The sequence below is a fragment of the Terrapene carolina genome, unplaced genomic scaffold (assembly GCF_002925995.2).
Source record: "Terrapene carolina triunguis isolate 2854851 unplaced genomic scaffold, T_m_triunguis-2.0 Scaffold53, whole genome shotgun sequence".
NCBI classification, from domain to species: domain Eukaryota; kingdom Metazoa; phylum Chordata; order Testudines; family Emydidae; genus Terrapene; species Terrapene triunguis.
Window position 1 is genome coordinate 18164295 of NW_020664404.1, and position 20748 is coordinate 18185042.

The 20748-nt window shown below is 43.2% G+C and overlaps 1 protein-coding gene across 2 annotated transcripts in view; it reads right to left on the reverse strand.

Moving 5' to 3' along the window:
• DROSHA (drosha ribonuclease III) overlaps window positions 1-20748 on the reverse strand; it is a 106156-nt gene that overhangs the window by 16032 nt on the left and 69376 nt on the right. For both annotated transcript variants that reach the window (XM_024203775.3, XM_024203783.3), the window contains exons 23-26: window positions 8562-8632; window positions 6827-6871; window positions 3759-3916; window positions 2728-2833 (exon numbers count right to left, since the gene is read on the reverse strand). In XM_024203775.3, coding sequence (XP_024059543.2) covers window positions 2728-2833; window positions 3759-3916; window positions 6827-6871; window positions 8562-8632 — 380 coding nt within the window. The remainder of the gene's footprint in view (window positions 1-2727; window positions 2834-3758; window positions 3917-6826; window positions 6872-8561; window positions 8633-20748) is intronic.

Genomic DNA, 20748 nt, shown 5'->3' on the forward strand with positions numbered 1-20748 from the left:
TGCTGTGCACAATCTCCAGATATAGCAGTATGTTAATACACCATAATTACTTTAAATGGAAATGTGTTCCTAAATGAGGATAGACAGACAGACAGAGACAAATATAGATAGATAGCCCAATGTTCACTGGTTCTCTCCAAGGCCTGGTCTACACTACGACTTTAATTCGGATTTAGCAGCGTTAATCCGAATTAACCCTTCACCCGTCCACACTACGGGTATGTCTACACTACAGGATTAATCCGAATTTAGATAATTCGAATTTGGGAAACAGGTTGTATAAATTCGATTGTGCGCGGCCACACTAAGCACCTTAATTCGGTTTTTAACCACATTAATTCGGTGGTGTGCGGCCACACTACCCCATTAACTTAAACACAGTAATTCGGTGGTGTGCGGCCACACTAACCCTAATTCGAATTAACAAAATCGATTTAGGCTCTACTCCGTTCGTCGAGGTGGAGTACAGAAATCGATTTAAAGGGCCCTTTAATTCGAATTAACTGGCTCTGTAGTGTGGACGGGTGAAGGGTTAATTCGGATTAACGCTGCTAAATCCGAATTAATCCCGTAGTGTAGACCAGGCCTACAGAGCCAGTTAATTCGAATTAAAGGGCACTTAAAATCGATTTCTGTACTCCACCTCGACGAGCGGAGTAGCGCCAAAATCGATTTTGTTAATTCGAATTAGGGTTAGTGTGGCCGCACACCACCGAATTAATGTGGTTAAATTAATGGGGTAGTGTGGCCGCACACCACCGAATTAATGTGGTTAAAAACCGAATTAATGTGCTTAGTGTGGCCGCGCACAATCGAATTTATACAACCTGTTTCCCAAATTCGAATTATCTAAATTCGGATTAATCCCGTAGTGTAGACATACCCCAAGTTACTCACCACCACTCCAACTACCTCTCAAATCTCATTCAAATTTAAATCGATGAAAAGACAATTATCTCAATTATTCATGTCCTAGCTTTGTATCTTCATCTACAAACTTGGACAACATGTAACTAGTTCCACTTTCCAAGTCACTTATGACTAAATTAAACAACACTAAGCTATGCTGCTCATTGTCCTGATGATTTAAAGCCATTAATTATACAGTAACACTCCATACCAGCGGTTCTCAACTCGCAGCCTGCGGGCCGCTTGCGGCCCAATCTGCACACAGCTGCGGCCCGTGTGACAGCCTCAGGGCCATACAGGCAGTATGTATATTATGTGGATGTGGCCCACATAACACACAGAGAGCTGCATATGCAGCCCACAATGGTCAATAGGTTGAGAACCACTGCTCTATACCCTTCCTGCCAAACAGTTCTTGAGAGATTGATCATACTATATTTGCACTGGTGCCTACATTTTTAAAGGTGACCTGCAAAGGAAAAAAGATGGTGTTTGTGCCCTTCCCCACACCTTTTTAAAAAATTCCTTTTTGATGACTAAAACTGGCCTGAAAAGCTATTTTTTCTGTTTAATATTTTTTACATTAGAAACTCAGGCCTTATTAAAGTCTGAATTTCTTGGATGAATGTATGGATGACATATATTTTACATGAAACTTGATAAATTAATAAAAGTGATTTTTATTTAGACTGTTTACTTTGGGGGGAGGGGTTATTTCTGTAAACATCTGTAACTCAAATGCCTAAGAAACATATAAAAAAAAATCTTTGTTAAAGATTCAGCATCTTCATCCCTTCCATTAAAGCCTGAGAAAACTCATCTTAACATCTCTGAAATCTCTAACCAATCCTCTAGCTAAACAGGAAATTTTAGACTTGACAGTCCCGATAATTTGCAGTGTTCTTTTTTTATTTTGTATTCCAATTAATGCTTGAGAGTCTGAGAAAATTCTGCAGTATAATTCTCTTCTTCACAAATAATCAGGCCATAAATAACCATCTACATTCAAGCAACAGAGGGTCCTGTGGCACCTTTAAGATTAACAGAAGTATTGGGAGCATAAGCTTCAGATGCAAAAAGTGAGGTTCTTATCCACGAAAGCTTATGCTCCCAATACTTCTGTTAGTCTTAAAGGTGCCACAGGACCCTCTGTTGCTTTTTACAGATTCAGACTAACACGGCTACCCCTCTGATACCATCTACATTCAAGTACTCTACCAATCTGCAAGGCTATCTATTGAAACACTGCCTACCAAAGTGCACTTAGAATGCTGTAAGATGCTCAAAGGCCCAAAACCTGGGTTTCTACGCAGGATATGCTGGTAAACTATGGGAATCAATAATAAATTGTTAGAACTAATGAGACTAATGGACTGACCAGGGTAAAATAAATTGTAATGTCTGGGAGGAAATCAACATCATCTCAAAGTGACAACCATAGAAAATGGAAAAAAAGTTGACTCAATAGTCTAGTAGACATGAATAAAAACTCATGTGAGATGTCTGTCTAACAAACACCCTTTCAAACACTTGTGTTAAACAAGCACTACCTGGGTCTCAGTGGTCATCAGTGTGATAACAACCACTACTGATTCATTTTACAGAGGGAAGAAATATTATTGCACTGGCTTCATAAGTCGATTTCCTGTCCATTGCAGGATTCACATATTTGAATTAACAAAGCTTTATTCAGAACAGGGGGCCTGAAGTTTCTGTTATTAATCAAATACAGAATAAGTCACTAACTAGCTTCTCTTATAATTTTTGTTTCTGTCCCACATTTGCTCTCTCGGACCGCATGACTGATGGCATTCTCACCGTTAAGTGCCCTTCGTGATGATCAGGGAAATGTATGAATAAGTACTCAGTGGCTACCAATTGCATTATGGAGTCACCCAGGAATTCCATCCTCTGATTGTGGCCTCTGAAAAATGAAAACATCAATGTGGCAAGATCAATAAGCAGTCCGGGGGAAAAAAACATGCAAATTAAAAAATATAGTAATTTAAAAGCAAGTGTAGTTCATTTTTAAACACGTTTAACACAATTTTCTCGTGTTAACTAGATGTGATGAAAACAATTCTTTATTGCTGTACCTTGACTTCCTGGAGAAAGCAAATGAGGTAGTTACCATTAAACAAAATTACTAGACCACAGATGTGGGACTAACTGGGGGGGGTACAGGTTGGTGCTAAATTTATCAGGAATAAGGTCCCAATAATGCAATTTTTTGCATGAAAATAAACTGCTGTGCCTATTGATTTCAATGGATCAGTCTCCCCATACACGACCACTTAAAGGATCAGGGCCTAAATCTATTTTAGGTTCGGGATTGGGGTCACCAGGTATTACTCTATTATTTATATTGTGGATGCACCTAGGAACCTCAGACATGGACCATACCTCACTGTGCTAACGCCTGTACAAACCCAGAACAAAAAGACAGTCCTCGCTCCCAAAAGCATGGGTTTACTTTTCCCACATCAAGTCCATGTGAACATATTGCATTACTGCATCAGGGATAAAGAACTGATATAGCACTTTGAACTGTGACTTTCCTCTTGCCATTTATGAACCCCTCAAATGAACATATCTCTCACGAATGCTTCCTCTGGTAATCCAATCCATACTGTTACAAGGTGATGTTAAAATGGGGCAGCTAACATGCAGCAAAATGTCATGCTCTGTTGCAGCAATTCCAGGCTCTCTGATGACCTCAAGTTGCACTTGTCATTAGATCATGACTTTCATTAAACATACATAGTTGTTTCTTATTATAAATATGGACCATTAAGGAAATCAGCAGTAAGATTAGCATAGTTAAGCATAGGATTCTGCTTTATACTCACAGAGTCAGGTGGTTAAATCCCACAGTTCTCAAAGTGAAGGCCCGTGCCAGAAGCCGAACATGAGTAAAAATGACTCCAATTGCTTCTTCAAACTCTGTAAGTTTCTGGAGGACTGGGGAAGTCTCGATAAGTTGCCGATCAGTGTTGGATTCTTGCAGCTGTAAATAACAAATGCAAATTAACGTTAGAAGGCCACTATACATTTCAAAGAAAAAAGATCTGAGAATAGCAAATCTTTTGAAAACCATTGGCCGTTTGTGAGGGAAAACAGAAACGTGCACTGTGTATACACACAAACATCCACCTCACACTTGGACTGACACTTGGATAATCGAGAAGCAGACCAAAAAGCAAACAAAAACAAACAAACAAACCCTACTACTCCCTCCTTCCTTTCCTTAAAAACAAAAAGAAATGACAAAGCTTTAAAATACAAAATTGAAAAGGACAATGTTCAGGTAATTTCTAATAATATTTACAATGGTATTCTTCAGGCCAACTCTGCCCAAGAGCAGAGAGAATCAACGCCAAGTGGGGATGTAGGAGGTGTCTGGGCCAAAGAGGAAATGAAATCTTCAGCCCAAATGAGTGGGAGCAGAAAAGAGAAATAACTAGTGATAACCTGTGGTGAATAAATGGGTGGCACTAACTCCAATGCAAGTTGTACCCATGTAGAAGCACAGATCACTAGAGGCAGCGGCGGCTCCAGGCACCAGCGCTCCAAGCGCGTGCCTGGGGCAGCAAGCCACGGGGGGCGCCCTGCCGGTCCCTGCGATGGTGGCAGTCAGGCAGCCTTCGGCGGCTTGCCTGCGGGAGGTCCGCCAGTCCCGCGGATTCGGCGTACCCGCGGACCTCCCGTAGGCAAGCCGCCGAATCCGCGGGACCGGGGCCCTCCCGCAGGCATGCTGCCAAAGGCAGCCTGACTGCTGTGCTTGGGGCGGCAAAAAAGCTAGAGCCACCCCTGACTAGAGGGAGAGGTTAAAACAAACAAACAAACAAACAAACCCAAAACAAAAACACAGAAGGAGGAGAGCTTCTCTCTGGAGCTTGCACCGCCACCGTGGAAGGCTGGAACCATGGGGAAAACTCAGTTGTGGGAGTTGAAGGATTGACACCTACCAGAGACCAAGGTTGGAGCTGAAGTGATCTTTGGAAAGCTTTTTAACAAGTGGGTAGGTTCTTTTATTGTTTTTAATGTTTTCTCTGTAATCCTTTCATCTTAAGAATGAATATGCTTGGTTATGAAGAGTTGTGTGGTGACTTAGAACTGCACACCATTATGCTGTTCATAGCCTCCGGCGAGAAAGCAAAGCGCTGTGTGACTTGTTGGGAATATCTACTGCAGGCAGGGAATTGTACAGCCTGGAAAAACCCTGGTCAGTAGGGAAAGAGACACAGGTCTCTACCAAGAGAGGTGATGGCTGAGAAGCCGGGAGCCTAGAGCGGATGCCCTTGGTGGACCACAGATACAGTTGCCCTGAACCACAACAATGTTTTCTATGGTACTTGTATGGCTCCCATCACCATAGTATCTGAGTACCTGACTATCTTTAATATATTTATCATCACCACACCTCTTTGAGATAGAACTGTTCTATTATTCCCATTTTACAGATGGAGAACTGAGGCACAGGGAGCTTAAGTGACTTGCCAACAGTACACAGGAAGTCTGTGGCAGACCACGGACTTGAACCTAAGGCTCCCACATTCTTGACTAGTATCTTAACCACTCATTGACTTTCTAAATAGATGAGAAAAGAGACTGATTAAATTTCAGACTTGCCAACACTTTAAGTGTCCATGTAATATTAAACTTACTAGAATCACTGTTAAAAAATAACCATGCTATATTAGAGAAAAAAAATTAGCAATATTTTTTAAGCAATTTGATTCAAACCCCTTGACCTCCCATGATTAAGTTAGGATTTAAATGCTGAGGTCAATAAAATATGCATAGACTGTTTTTGTACCTGGTTTCTAGGTACAATAGATAAACAGGAGGAAGACAAAGTTACTTCTCACTAGCTTTATCTTGCTAGTGTAGAGAGCATGGCCCCATTAAATCTTTTTCCTAAGGGGGGAGGGGGAGCAGTGAGAGAAAGGAGGGAAACTCCAGGTGGGGCTCTGGAGCGGAAGAGAGAGAGAGAGAAGGGCTGCAGTAAGTAGGCCCTCCAAAAGTGAAGCAGCAGAGAACCTGCCTGAAGCCTGGGAAGGACAGGGTGGCCGATCGGGGACACCCCAGGACAGGAGCATTGTGCCAGGGAGGAATCGCCCAAGAAGGACAGGCCGGAGCTGGATCCAGTATCACTGCTGCCCCGAGCTGCATGGGGCTGTGAGTACTGGGGCTTGTGACTCTGCACTGGGAATAAGGAGGGAGGCTGCTAGCTAGTTAAGTGGGGAGGTGGTCGCTCTGTGTGGCTTTGCAGAGAGTGGCAGAAGAGGGCACCAGAGGGGTCTGTTGGGGAAAGTTCACTGCCGCCAAAGACTCACCACGAGACTGGAACTTTGCTCAGGCCTCCTGAACTCTGTGTGCAGACATGTTGCTCAGTGTCTGCCCTTCAGACTGTGCTACCACTGGGCCTGTGGGGCCTTGGTTTGAATGCAACCCTGTTTTACCGCTCCCCCTATATTTCCCCTTGTTGTTTTTCTCCTCTCATCCCTCCGTAAATAAATATTTCCCTTTCTTATATCCACTGTACTTTTCCGGTGTGTGTGTGTGTGTGTGTGTGTGTGTTCACTCTGGGGGTTTGGAACAGGTGTTCCTGGGGTGGAAGGAACTTTCCCTGCTGTGTTCCTGTGTGCGCCTTCTCTTGGCCAGAGCTGCCTGCAGAGCAGACTCCATCTTGGCCACGAGGTTGCTAAAGTTACACTACAAATCCACACATATATTAAACACAAGCCATGAGGCAGGAAGCTTGTTATTTACAAAAATTCACAAAAGCAAATATGGCTACTATACTAATATTGATAGTAAATATTTCAAGATATCACCACAGCTGAACGCCACTGAAAAGCATCCTTAGAAATAAAAGAGCTATGAAATTTATGATAGACAAGGGCACACTTACTTGGAGTGGGTGTAGTGGGTAATTAAGCCATACTTCCTGAAGGTCCTGCAAACATTGAGAGATGCCTTTAGTGCTCAAGGGAGTCATTTAACAAATTCCACAGGACTAAATAAGATGGCATTACTTGAAATACTGAACTGTTTCAGATGCTGACACTGCTTATTGCAAATTCAATAGTGCCAGCAATCTCATTTTTAAAATAGGGTATTCACTACTCAAACTGTCGGTAGTTCTCCCAATGAGCTCGTGTCGCAGAGGCAGAAAATCCTTGAACCAAATAAAAACAGTTTAAAAAACAAAAGAAAAAAATATTTGTTGAAGCTAATGATTGAACTTTATTTCCCACCACCTGCTCCGCAGCAAGTTTAAAATTGACCAAAAGCCAAGACTAAAACTGTAGGTCATGTAGGCTTCATTCATTACAACACTCAGAAGCATATAAATACTGAGATACAATATGCCACAAAATACTTGTCTCATAAACATTATTTGTTGTTCCACAGACTCTGAGACTTTAAAGAAGAAAAATATCATTTAATTAATTCCCTAGCCATTGTGTTAGTGGTCTCTTCAGTAGTATAACTATAATTTATATGCACTAGCACCCTAAATGCCCTGTCATCCAAATACTAAGTACTTTTTCAATGTGTAAGATGCCCAGTCCCTACTCCAAAAGGCTTACAAGCCAGTTGTACAAAAGGCACAAGTCTGTGCGCCAAACAATGAGCAGGAGGAAGAGGGTAGGGGGTAATGAGAATGTGTGGTTACATAGGCTAGTGATGTGCACACATCCATGGTGCTGAATAAAACATCTTAAAAACATATAAGTGGGAAAAAAAATCAGCAAATATCAATCCTCACTGGCCTTCTACATAGCCAATTTGGAACAGACTTTAACTGTGTAGTTGGACTGATGGTGATTGAAACACCTAGCTTTAACACCTGGAGGGCTACAAAAAATAGTCTCAATACATTTTAATGCCTCTAAAACAATGTTTGTGTTACATACATGGCATATACTGAATACATGATGGTACGATGTGGTTTAAAAGTTTTATCAGAATTCATTTCCTATGAGTTGCATGAGGTCTGCACCACTCATGGATAAAAAGACCATCTCGTACTTATGCTGTTAAAATCTTTATTTTACATAATCATATATTCCCTATTTTATTTACTCTTTACATAAAAACAAACAAACCCTAGATTAAAAGAATGTTAAAGTTGCAAGGTCAAGCACTCAAAAGTTAGGAAATGCCAGAATTAAGGGCTCCCTCTGAATTTCAAACAATGTACTTTTAATATAGTTTTTAAAATGTAATTTCCTAATTAACCCCCCTCCCCCGAAATTCTATCATTTAGAACTATACTGACCCCCACAAAGATCAGCAGCTAAGTTAGAACCTTTAAATCCATAACACAGACTTCTACCATTTGTAATAACTGCTGAAATTGTGTTCTACAAGATTCATGCACTATTTGCTCTTCTTCATGTAAGCCAATGAGCAAACAGAATCAAATTAATGTTACTCTGTTTCCAACAGGACCAGTACAGCTCAGTATTATAAAATGCTGTTTTCATTACCTTTGAACTAAAAAAAACAGATGTAGTATATCCTACCCCAACCACCAAATATAAAAAAAAATGGTGGTTTTAATTAAACTGACAAAATTAACATGTAAATGAATAAAATGGTTTTTTTTAAAGTAACTCAGCCAACAGGAAAACAAATACCATGTCATTAAAGAGCAAACGTCCAAATAAGTGTTTGGCTTCCTCTAGGCTTCCCTCCAGGTAAACAGCTCCTATATGGAAGGAACAATATACAATAGGGTAAAAATGCACTAGTATTCAGAAAAGTACAAAATAGAGACTACAAATCCTCCCCTTCCTCCCTCCCATCCCCCCCCCCCCCCCCCCCCCCAAAAAAAAGGAAACAGCAATTTTGGTAACAGCTGTTGTGGAAACCACAAGTTTCTCTCTCTCCCCCTTTGTAATTAAAATGCAAAATGAATTTTTCTGCGAAATGTAAAGAGTATCAAATCAACAGTGTAAAACAAGGAGAAAAAAATTCTTAGAATCCTAACAAGTTACATCAATGATACAAAGTGATATGCCAGAACAATGAACTTTAATAGCATTCGGCTAGAAGTAATCCCGTTTTTATAGGTGTTTTCAAGTAACCAGCTACTTACAATTCTCTCATACATTGATATGTGGACATTTATAACCAAGAAATAACTTACAGCAGCGAGGGAATTTATTTTGTCCCTTTGGCATTCCCATATCCTGCGTGAATCTTGACCAGAACTACTCTCAACATTCCAAACCGATCAATACCCCCCCCCCCCCCCCCCATTAATATTTGTTTTCCCAAACTGGCATCAGTGTAGGGGTTTGTTTTTTATTTGGAGTTAGGTTTAATAGTGTGTTGAATACTGCTATTTTTTTTAAATTGCTTATATTATAGTTCTGAACACTGGTATTGCTAGGACCTTCTAGCAATTTTATATAGGAATGAAGTTTAACTGATATATTTTGGGTCCTTTAGTGGTTTTAGATGGAAACAAACCTTTTGATTTGGGAGCCTGGGGGAATCTTTCTTATACTGTATGGTGTAACAGGTGTACCGGTCTCTTCAAGGCCTCCTGTTGAGACCCATGGCCCTGCTACACCCAGCCCATGGAGAAAAAAACAGCAAACATGGGTCCTCCAGGCCTTCCTAGAGAGGCCTCATAAGACGCAGCCAATCAGAGGCCAGGTGGGTTAGTTAAAAGGAGCTGCAGGGGCTTAGCAGGTCAGTTCCTGGCTGTGACCTGAGCAGCAAAGAAGGGTGCTCTGCTTTGGCTACAGGTCTGAGAGATAACCAGATGTTGAGTTCTGGCTGCATTTTGCTTTCTGCAAGGAGAGAGTAGACGTGAGAACTGTAACCCGAAGGTAATGGGTGAAAGGAAAGAGATCTAGTGGGAAAATGCCCAAGAAAAACAGTAGCAGCTAACTGAAGGAGTTAAAGGGAGCAGTGTGAGATTGCTGTCCATAGCGTATCTGGCTGGGACCCGGAGTAGTGGGTGGGCCCAGGTCCCCGTACCAACCACTGTCCTAAGCCCCAAGAAGAGGATAAGGCATGATTAGAAGCCAAAAGCAAAGGGCTGGAATGGGGCTGAAGACCCTGGTATGGCCAGACAGACTGTCTTATAAACTCTTGGTTCCCCGTCTGCAAGGGGACTGAACTTGAGTGATGACCTGGCTGAAGAGGTGGGGCAATGGAACTGGTGAAGACAAAGAGTCTCCAGGGGAAAAGTCCTAGGGACGCTGCTCTATAACAGGCCAAGGAAGGACTTAAAGTTAGCCCAGAAGGGGCTCACAACTGAAACCAGAGACAGGGCTGTAAACACTAACAAAGGCACAGCAATAATCCTTGTTGGACCTTTGTTACCCCAGAAGGGTTTCATTCGTGCATCATGTGTGGCTTGGCTGGAGGGCTGAGCCACTGAAGTCCTGTCTAGTGAGGTCAGCAGCTGACGGGGTGCCAGGAGCAGAGAAAAAGTGCAGGATTACACCTAGCTGGCAGGAGGCATTGACCACAGGTGAGTGCCCCATCACATATGGCAACCTGCAAAGCAACATTAAAGGTGGATGTCCAGGACTGTCATCCACTCTATGGCTTCCAACGACATGGAATGAATCAAGGCTGTGCCCCCGGAGAATGATCTTAGAGGGCAGTGGTTCACTAGACGTTCCATGGTTTGGATGCCTTCTCCATATTCACATATCAGGCTGTCCTTCACTTTCCATCTGTTTAGTAGGTAGCTTCAATACCAAGTGAGGTTCTGATGTGGTTGGCTGTGATCCATATCTTACGTAGCATGGTGAAGTCAGGTAGTTGGTGCTGAGGTTCCTCTGAGACCTCTTCCACTCAGTGCCCCAAGAACTCAGTTTGACTCTAGTTTCATCACCTAGGTTCCTTTATTTGGTGTACAGCAAAGCTAAGCTGAGTTGACCAGACTCAAACATAGGGGATGGGTATAGGGCAGACATGGGCAAACTACGGCCCGTGGGCCATATCTGGCCCACGGGACCGTCCTCCGCGGCCCCTGAGCTCCCGGCCGGGGAGCCTAGTCCCTGGCCCCTCCCCAGCAGCCATGCTGCCACGTGGGCCACACTCTGGCCCGCCACTCCCGCTGGGCAGCGTGGGGAGCGCAGCTGGCTCTGACCGGGTGTCGCGGCTGCGAGCTCCTGCTGCTGGTAAGGGGGCGGGGAGCGGGGGGGTTGAGTAAGGGAGCAGGGGATCCTGGGGTGCAGCCAGGGAGGAGGGGGCAGTTGGATGAGGTGAAGGTTTTGGGGGGGGGCGGTCAGGGGATGGGGAACAGGGAGGATTGGGAGTGGGAGTCCTGGGGGGCCTGTCAGGGGGCAGAGATGTGGATAGGGGTCGGGAGGGCAGTGAGGGGACAGGGAGAAGGGGAGGTTGGATAAGGGGGTGGGATCCCAGGGGGCAATTAGGGACAGGGGGTTCGGGGAGGGGGTGGTTGGGGACGAGGAGCAGAGGGCGGTTGGATAGGGGGTGGGAGTCCCGGGGGGGCTGTCAGGGGGCGGGCGTGTGGATAGGGGGTGGTTAGGGGACAAGGAACAGGGGGGGTTGGATGGGTTGGGGGTTTTGAGGGGGGCAGTCAGGGTGGGAAGTGGGAGGGGGCAGATAGGGGGCGGGGGCCAGGCTGTTTGGGGAGGCACAGCCTTCCCTACCCGGCCCTCCATACAGTTGCGCAACCCCGATGTGGCCCTCGGCCAAAAAGTTTGCCCACCCTTGGTATAGGGTATAGCACACAGCCAAAGTTACACAGAAAAGCTTTTCCTTATACATTTTTGCCAACATTAATAACATTGTGACCAGTGTCCCAGTGGAAGCCAGCTGTGGTTACCCAATTAGGGTGAACTGCAACAAATGGGGCAGTCAATCCCCAAAGCTTGTGGATATTTTAATATTTTATATTTACCAAGACAGCACAAAAGAGCTTCTTTATTACCTCACTGGTTATTCTGAAGTCCAAACAACACAGTTCCCTTAAAGTAACCCAGCCTCAGGCTTCCATCCAAGTACCTAAGTCAAATATGATGAAGATTTCTGAAAATCTCATTTCATCATATAAAAGAAAAGGTTCTAGCAATCCCAAAGGATCAGACACATTACCTCCCAGGTTATTGAATATTCCAGATCTTACCCAAATACACGCTTATAGCCAATTTTATATTAACTAAACTAAAATTTATTAAAAAAGAAAAGAGAGATTGTTAAAAGATCAATATATATACAGACATGAGTTCAATTCTTGAGGTTCAGAAACATAGAGATGGTGAGCTTTGTAGTTGCAAAGAGTTCTTTTAGAATTTAGTTCATAGTCCAATATCATATTCAGGGCAGACAATTCAGCGCTAGGATCGTGCTTCAATGCCGGGGAAGCTTAAGCCACCTCAGCCCTTGCCCTACCCCCTTCACCGAGGCCCTGCCTCTGCCTCGCCCCTTCTCCGAGACCCCGCCCCTGCTCACTCCATATCCCCTCCGTCGCTGGCTCTCCCCCATCCCCACTAACTTTTACCAGGCTGGGTCAGGCAGGGAGTTTTGGGGCAGAAGGGGGAGCGGGGTGCGGGCTCCGGGCTGGAGTTTGGGTGCAGGAGGGGGTGCAGGCTCTTGGAGGGAGGTTGGATGTGGGAGGGGATATGGGCTCTGGGAGGGAGTTTGGGTGTGGGCTCTGGGCTGGGGCATGGGAGGGATGTCGGCTCTGGCCCGCCACTTACCTTGGGCAGCCCCCGAAAGTGACCTGCACATCCCTCTGGCAGCGGTTCCTAGGCAGGAGGGTCGGGGGGTATCCGCACGCTGCCCCTGCCCACAGGTACTGCCCCTGAAGCTCCCATTGGCTGCAGTTCCTGGCCAATGGGAGCTGTGGAGTCAGTGCTTGGGGCCTGGGCAGTGCACGGAGACCCCCATACCCCTCCCAGGGACATGCTGGACACTTCTGGGAGTGGTGCGGGGCCAGGGCAGGTAGGAAGCCTGCCTTAGCCCAACTGCACCTCTGGACTTTTCCATGCAGGAGGTGCTGGGAGGAGGGGGGAGGAGTTGAGGGAGGGGGAGGGGTTGATCAGCGTGGCCCACGGACTCCCTGGGACCCCAGTTTGAGAAATGCCTCCCTAAAGGATACGTCTTGGCACTATCACTCTTTAATATTTATATCAGCGAAATGCCTTCGACACAGTGTGACAGAATATACCCGTGTTCACACTGTACACACTATTGTAATAATGTTTGTACAGGATATGCCTTGTGAGGTATCATTTAAAATCTCATAATTTGCTGATCAGTAATATCAGGGCAAAGTGCATGTAGTAGCGTTATATGAGAAGTTATAAACATAAGCTGAGATAATGACTAAAAATAGATTTTCCAGACAAGTCTGGGGAGTAGCCAAACCAGTTCCTAAGAGACAAAGGGCAAGCTGACGTCTCAGCCAGGTGTAAACAAGGCTGATAGACCATTACCTGCTAAATGGCCATTCTTTGGCAGGACAGGGGGCAGGGGCAAAAAAATCCACATCTTAGCAAAAAAACAGCATGGCGTTCCCTTCCACACAGACTGCCTGTTGCCTTGCTCCCAGCTGGAAATGCTTCTCAAAGAGGAGACAGGACTATAAAAAGAAGGGGCAGACACCGCAAGACACCACTCTCTCTCTCTCTCCCTCTGCCCATTGTATTCACTGCACTTGAAAAGACAAAGGAAGCAGCTGCTGCACTCTGGGGGAGGGGCCCTGACCTAAACAGTTTGGTCAGTAAGACTGCTGGAAGCATGTGGTGAGAAAACTTTTCTTTGAATCTAATGTAGATTAAGTTAGGCACCAGTAAACGTTTTATCTTTATTTTCTTGTAACCATTTCTGACTTTGATGCCTCATTACTTGTATTCACTTAAAATCTCTCTTTGTGGTTAATAAAACTTTTTTTTTTTATTGTTTTATCTAATCCAGTACATTCAAGTTGAAGTGTCTGGGTAACTCCACTGGGGGTAATAAATTGTGTGCATGTTATTCCCTTAAAGGAATAATGGACTTACTATATTTGTACTATCTAGGAGAGGGCTGGGCAGTACAGGACATACATTTCTGGGGGGGGGGGGGGAATCGAAGACTAGGCGTGTGTTGGGGTCAACCTGTGGTAATCTTTAAGGTACGGCTGGCTGGCTGCAGCACGCACAGACATAGTTGGGAGTGACTGACATGCTGGAGGTTATTTGTGAGCAGTCCTGGTAGCAACAAGGCTTTGTAAAGGGCAACCCAGGTTACAAGGCAGAGGTGACACAGCTACTCATTGGTCTGGCTTGTACCCTGTTATGTCACACCCAGCCATGGAACTTTGGATATGTGGATGACCTTGTGATTGCATCCAAGCGAGCACTTCCACCCATGCGGAACGCATCCTCCCAGATGTGAAAAAGCTGGAGGAGGGCTATAGGTTATGGCGACTCAGACCAAACCCTTGGAAAAACAGCTATGTCCTTTTTCCACCTGAGCAACCAACTTGAATGTTACCTTCTAGAACACTAAACTCAGGCACTAAAATATCTTAGTGTGATTCTGAATCATAGCCTCACATACCGCCAACATCTGACAAAGACCACCGCCAAGATACAACCAGGAGCAATATAATTCACAAACAGACTCCCTGCTCTCAGTTTCAGTGCCCAGCCCCACCCCAGATCACAGCCACTGGGAAGAGCCATTACAGGGAAAGCCCAGCTTTGCTCCAGGGCTGGGGGGATCATGCTCAAGTGCTCTGTGAGGATGACATACATGCAGTCTGGTCATGCATATGAGCTGTAAGGGGATGGAGCATGCTCAGTTGCTCTGGGGTGATGGTGCATGCACAGTCCAGTCAGCACTAGGAGCTGTGAGAGGCTTGCATATGCTCAATAAGGGCGGAATCTTTGGAGTTTTTAGCTGCTAAAATGAAAGACGTCTCTACTGAGCATGTGTGAACTGTGATTTTTTCAAAGCCTTATAACTTGGTCAAATATGGGCCAATTTCCCACAGGAACTGTCATGCTGTCTAGAGTGACTCACAACTGAGAGTGCCTATCTCAGGGTAGAATGTCAGAAAACAAGGGCAGACAGCCCAAACTGGTGGTGTGTTCTATAATTAGATTTCACAAAGCCAGCAACAAATGTGAATTCCTGGATCACTATACCAGTCTTACCATGGAGTCATAGACAGACCCCTTAGACTCTCCAGTCTATCTTGCCACCCAGAAAAACTTTGTGATAAAAGGTTATTTAAACCTAAAATCACAGCACATTAGGTTGAAACCCGTCATTCACCCCAGATCAGTTGGTACTCTAGATCTTACACCAAAGACAATGCTGGCAGCCAATTCTATAGTAAACTAACTAATGGTTTATTAGCTAAGGGAAAAAAAAGAGTTATTGAGAGGTTAAAGCAGGTAAAATATAACAACAGGTAAATCACAGTTTATAACTCCAAATGGTGGCAGTGATGTAATAAACTGCCAGTTTCCCAAAAGTCCTTCAGGGCTACCCAGAATAACTCTAGGGATCTCTGTCTTCTCATTCAGATATACTGCCCTATTAGAATCCAAACAGTCCAGAGATGATGGATCGTTTCTTTAATCCATATTTATAGCTCCTTCACACAGAAAGCCAGCTGACAGTGTCTTTCCCCACATGGGCTTTTCCTTTGAGTGAGGAAGGCACTTGGACTTTTGACTTCCGACCATATAGATAATGGCCCCTTGCTGTGAAATTATTTTCTGTTAAAGTCCTTAGGTCCTTCATTAGCATTACACAAGATTTCTTTGATAGTTACACAAGTATTTACCATGTAAATGTTTGCTATTACATGATGACAGGAATAGATGAGTGAAAACAATACTGGTAACAGTCCACTAGTTTTCATTAAGTTTAAACATCTGAGTACACACTTAGGGTACGTCTACACTACGAGATTAATTCGAATTTAGATAATTCGAATTTGGGAAACAGATTGTATAAATTCGATTGTGCGCGGCCACACTAAGCACATTAATTCGGTTTTTAACCACATTAATTCGGTGGTGTGCGGCCACACTACCCCATTAATTTTAACCACATTAATTCGGTGGTGTGCGGCCACACTACCCCTAATTCGAATTTACAAAATCGATTTTGGTGCTACTCCGCTCGTCGGGGTGGAGTACAGAAATCGATTTTAAGCGCCTTTTAATTCGAAGTAACTGGCTCCGTTGTGTGGACGGGTTAAGGATTAATTCGGATTAACGCAGCTAAATCCGAATTAAAGTCGTAGTGTAGACCAGGCCTTATATATCTAACCATTATTTTGATCTATACAAGTGAACTGACCTGAATAAACTCTAGCATGACATGGTCAACCAGCATCACAGCGATCACAAAGGCATATCCCTGACACAAAAGGAACCCCCTGGCAAATTTTTAGTCCCTTTTCCAAAGTATGGAGGAACTAGAGCTGTTCAAAGAAAAGGTCAGCAAATTTTTTTAATATGGGCAAAATAATGTATTTTCCTAAGCACTGTTTTCAGAACCAGCCTAACAGTTTTGGATGAAATTTCCCCCAAAAAATCAGCCTGAGGCAGACATCCAGCATGGAAAATGTCAGCCCAAACAGTTAATTTGGTACAGTTTATAAACAACTGAAAACAAGGTCTTATAATGGGAAGTGTCGGGTAATCTTAAGGCCTCGCCTACAATAAATATATTACATATAAATATATACACACACAATATGTAAATAGATAAACAGCAATCTCCACTAGCTTCTAAGTGGCCTTTTTCTGTGGATTTTGCAATATTGATGCCAGCTGGTTACATGTTTTTACATATGTTTATGCAGGCATTTTTCATTTTTAAACTACTGACACTTTGTTCCATGCCTCTTTACAAGGAAGCCTTTGAAATCCTAAAACCAGTCATAGAAGACACACCTGTGTAGGAGAAAGGGACTTAAGAGAGCTGGTTGTGGGGAGAAGGTGGAACCAGGGAGTCAATATTCCAACATATGGGGAGCAGATATTTTCCCTGACTTTTCAGTTTTTTAAATACTGATGCTCTAATGGGTCACTAGTCTTTAGAACAATGGTTTGTAGTGTTTGTAGAACAGCTGGCCAGAGGCAAATTATGCTAGTATAAAATTCCAAGTAGATACCAGACTGCTATTTATATTTTGGCGATCATTTTTTTGTTTTAAAATTTTGTAAAATGCACTTGGTATTTTAAATTTCCTTAAGGGAGGAGCCCCAGGCCCTAATACATATTATTTTAATTGCCTCCCCACAGCATCCCAATTTTTAGATATGGGTCTAACAAAAACTTACTGCATGTCCAGCTTGCTGCACTGGTGGCCAAAGAGTAGGTCTGTTTTCTTAGCAATCAACAACAACAATAATAATCTCCTAGTGGGCTGAAATGTGTGAACTAAGCACAAGATACAAGTCTAGGACTCATTCTTCTGTTTCTTTTTTATTTTTAAATTAAAGATCAAAGCACTCATGAAAAGCCAAGCAGAGTTAAAAGAACAACTTGATCAAATGAAATGCCATATGGCCCAAGGCAGAACCCATATAGCGGTTACCATCTAAGCAAGCTACAATATATCTTTCAAGGCAGGAAGAAATGCATTAGGAGCCCGTGTAATGCATAAAAAGCTGAACTGACAGGGCTGAAACAACACCCAATACATTTTCCCCCCCATTCCAAAAACAGTTGAAATTTAGTTTAACTTGACACAGTTCAGCATAAATCTCTTGTTCCTCCAGTACTTAAGTCCTGCATGCACCAGGGATATTTGCATGTGTAACTACACCGATACCTAAATTTGTCAAATCCCTACATTTGCACTGGTGTAACTAACTCAATGTGGTTACACCAGGGAAAACCCCTTAGGGAGACATGCTGCACTGATATAGAGTAGGGCTTTTACCTGGTGACTGTTTATGCTAGAAAGCTATATCACTTTAACCATACCAATATGGTCAAAACAGTACAACCCTTCTAGTGTGGATGCGGTTATATCTGTATAAAGTTGCTTTAACACTGGTATAGCTTCTCCCATACAGGAAGGGAAATAAGTTATACCAATATAACACTCCTTTATATGGGTAAAACTATAAGGGTTGTAGTAGTATAGCTATTTTAGAAAAAACAAAATCATCCCCTTAACCAAAATAGTTCAACTGGTACAAAAACTGTATAAATCAAGCCTTAATCTACTGGAGTAAACTGCACCAATGTCAAGCTTGCTTTCTGTAACCCATGTTAGCCAATTGTGGCTCTTTCCCCGCCTCCCCAGCTGCTAGACCAATAAAAAGGCTGATGTGTCTGCTATGCCTCCTGAGCCACCTGGTATCCTTTTAGATCAAACAGTAAAGACTCATGCTTTTAGATCCAGAAGATGCAGGTCCAGTCCCTGCATATGACCCCTGCAGGATGTCATTACATTTACACCTATGAAGCATGTGTATATTACAGGTTGAGTCAGCGTAACTACACTCGTAGTTATACCAGGGTACATTTTTCTAACATAGACAGAGCCTCAAAGTGTTTACTTTCTTTATTTTATTCTATTTCACATAAGAGCCTCCTTCACTGGGATCATTCCCAACACTGACCCGCTATGACAGTGATCTCTAAACTTTTTTGATCGCGCACCCTATCAGTAAAAAATTTTTGAGCACGCACCCCCTGCCGCGTCGGCTCTACCATTTTTGCCGAAGCAAAAAAAAAAAAAAAAGCCGCTCGGACTCCCACCCGAACTGCCGAAGCAAAAAACAAACAAACAAACAAACGACACTCCTCCTGCCGCGCACCCCCAAGGATCCTCTTGCGCACCCCACTTTCCAGACCACTGGGTTATGATACCAGGAAGACAACAATTGGTACATTGAGAACACCTACAAAAAACGACAGTCAGTGCCAGCAAGATTAAATTGAAGAGTGAAGGGAGGATTCTGTTGGCCAAACAACCACCATGTATTTTCATCAAAATAGTATTAGTATGGCTTCTGACTGGAAATCAATGTAAGAGTCTCTTAAATACAGTGTTATCCAACAGCCACAAGAAAGTGTGTGTGGGGACATGGGGGCAGATACTGTTTTTAGTTTATTTTATTTTTTAATACCCGTCTACAGTCTATTTTGTAGAAAAAAGGTTATTACTGCATAAAGAGGATCCAAATCCCACACCTGCAGGACTTGCACAGTAAAGGGACTTAAGTAAAGTTGCTTCCCATAAAGCATTAATTTATACTAGAAGATACAAAAATAACTGCCAGATTAAAGTCTAATTTGGGTAAATTCCTTTGGTGAGACCAAAAGGGACATGGATACTAATCTCATAATATGACAACTCCCTCTCAAATCTTAGCAACACAGCACTGTGGGTAGCATAACCCATTTCTGTAATGTCCCCAATTACTGTATGAAATGATTACTGTGGAGTTCATCAATAAATTTTATTTTACTTCACTGCTTGTTCATTTTATTTTTATGTTTTCCATGTCTTTTGTGCAGTTAGCACCTTTTATAGATAAATTAAACTTTATTATTGTACTTCATACATTTGAATTTTCGATTGTAGTGTATAAATTTGAACTGTTGAATTTTATTTGATAGGGTGCGCGATATGCACTCACAATCAGTAAAAAAAATTTTGAGCACACCCCCCCCGCCGCGCCGGCTCTACCATTTTTGCTGAAGCAAAAAAAAAAAAGCCGCTCGGACTTTATATATATATATATACACACACACATACATACACACACACATATATATCATATATATATACAAAAATGTATTTATATTAATATTGTGTTTGTTCTGTCCAGAAATAAAGATGATTTATTTAAAAAAAAAAAACAGTAAAATTTTCCTATAACTTGGGATGCAATGCACACCAATTTTCATTTGCCTGCCAACTTGTTTTCTGTGCTTTAGTTGATAACAGCAGACGACACTGGTGTTATCTCTCCTCACTGATACTTGTTACCCAGTGCAGTCAGTCATCGAACAAGATTTTAGTGCCCTCCAGCTGATTTGATGCTGGTCCCTCTTTCAGTTGGAAGAGCTCTGGTAGCATGCTATACCTTCCTATACTGGCCTGGCTGAATTCTCAAGGTTTGTCTTTGAAGAAAAAAAACAAAAAACCAACCAACCAACAAAACCCTAAAATTGTCTTGGCAGATCTCTGTGCTGGTTTATCCACGTCTCGCAAATTAGCAGGCAAGGGAAAATGTGTATGACTTGGTTCAAACTGTCTGCAAAATCTGGATAGCAGTCAGCACAGGTAAATACTCAGGATTAGGAACAGTCTAGAGAGACATGCTCACTGGAGAGTAGGGGAGGAAGCAAAAGTGCAGTTATAGTAAACTTCCTTTTACAGTATCAGAGGGGTAGCCGTGTTAGTCTGGATCTGTAAAAAGCAACAGAGAGTCTGTTCCTTGTTCCTTTTACAGTTAAATTATTCTATGAACATTTTTACTTCATTGTGAGAGACTCCACAGATTGTAGGTACATGCAACTTCATTTTGAAGCCCTGAACTTCCACCTGCCTGTCTCTTTACAGAAGCCAATGATACTCAGTGGAATTCATATGGCATTCAGTACTGAAGTGTGTATCATGCATAAGTTAAAGGATCTGAGGACTAGAACCTGGGTCTGCAGAGCTTGGGACAGCTGCTGGGAGGCCATGCTAAGGCACAGCAAGGGAGCACTGTGGAGAGTAGGCACCGCAAGAAGTACTGCCCAAGAGACAGAGTGACGACCCTCTGACTGGACAACTGCCCTATTTAACCCCAGAGGTTGCCTGGGCAATCACACAGACTTCAGCCTGCTGCAGTGCTAGACTTTCCTTGATCT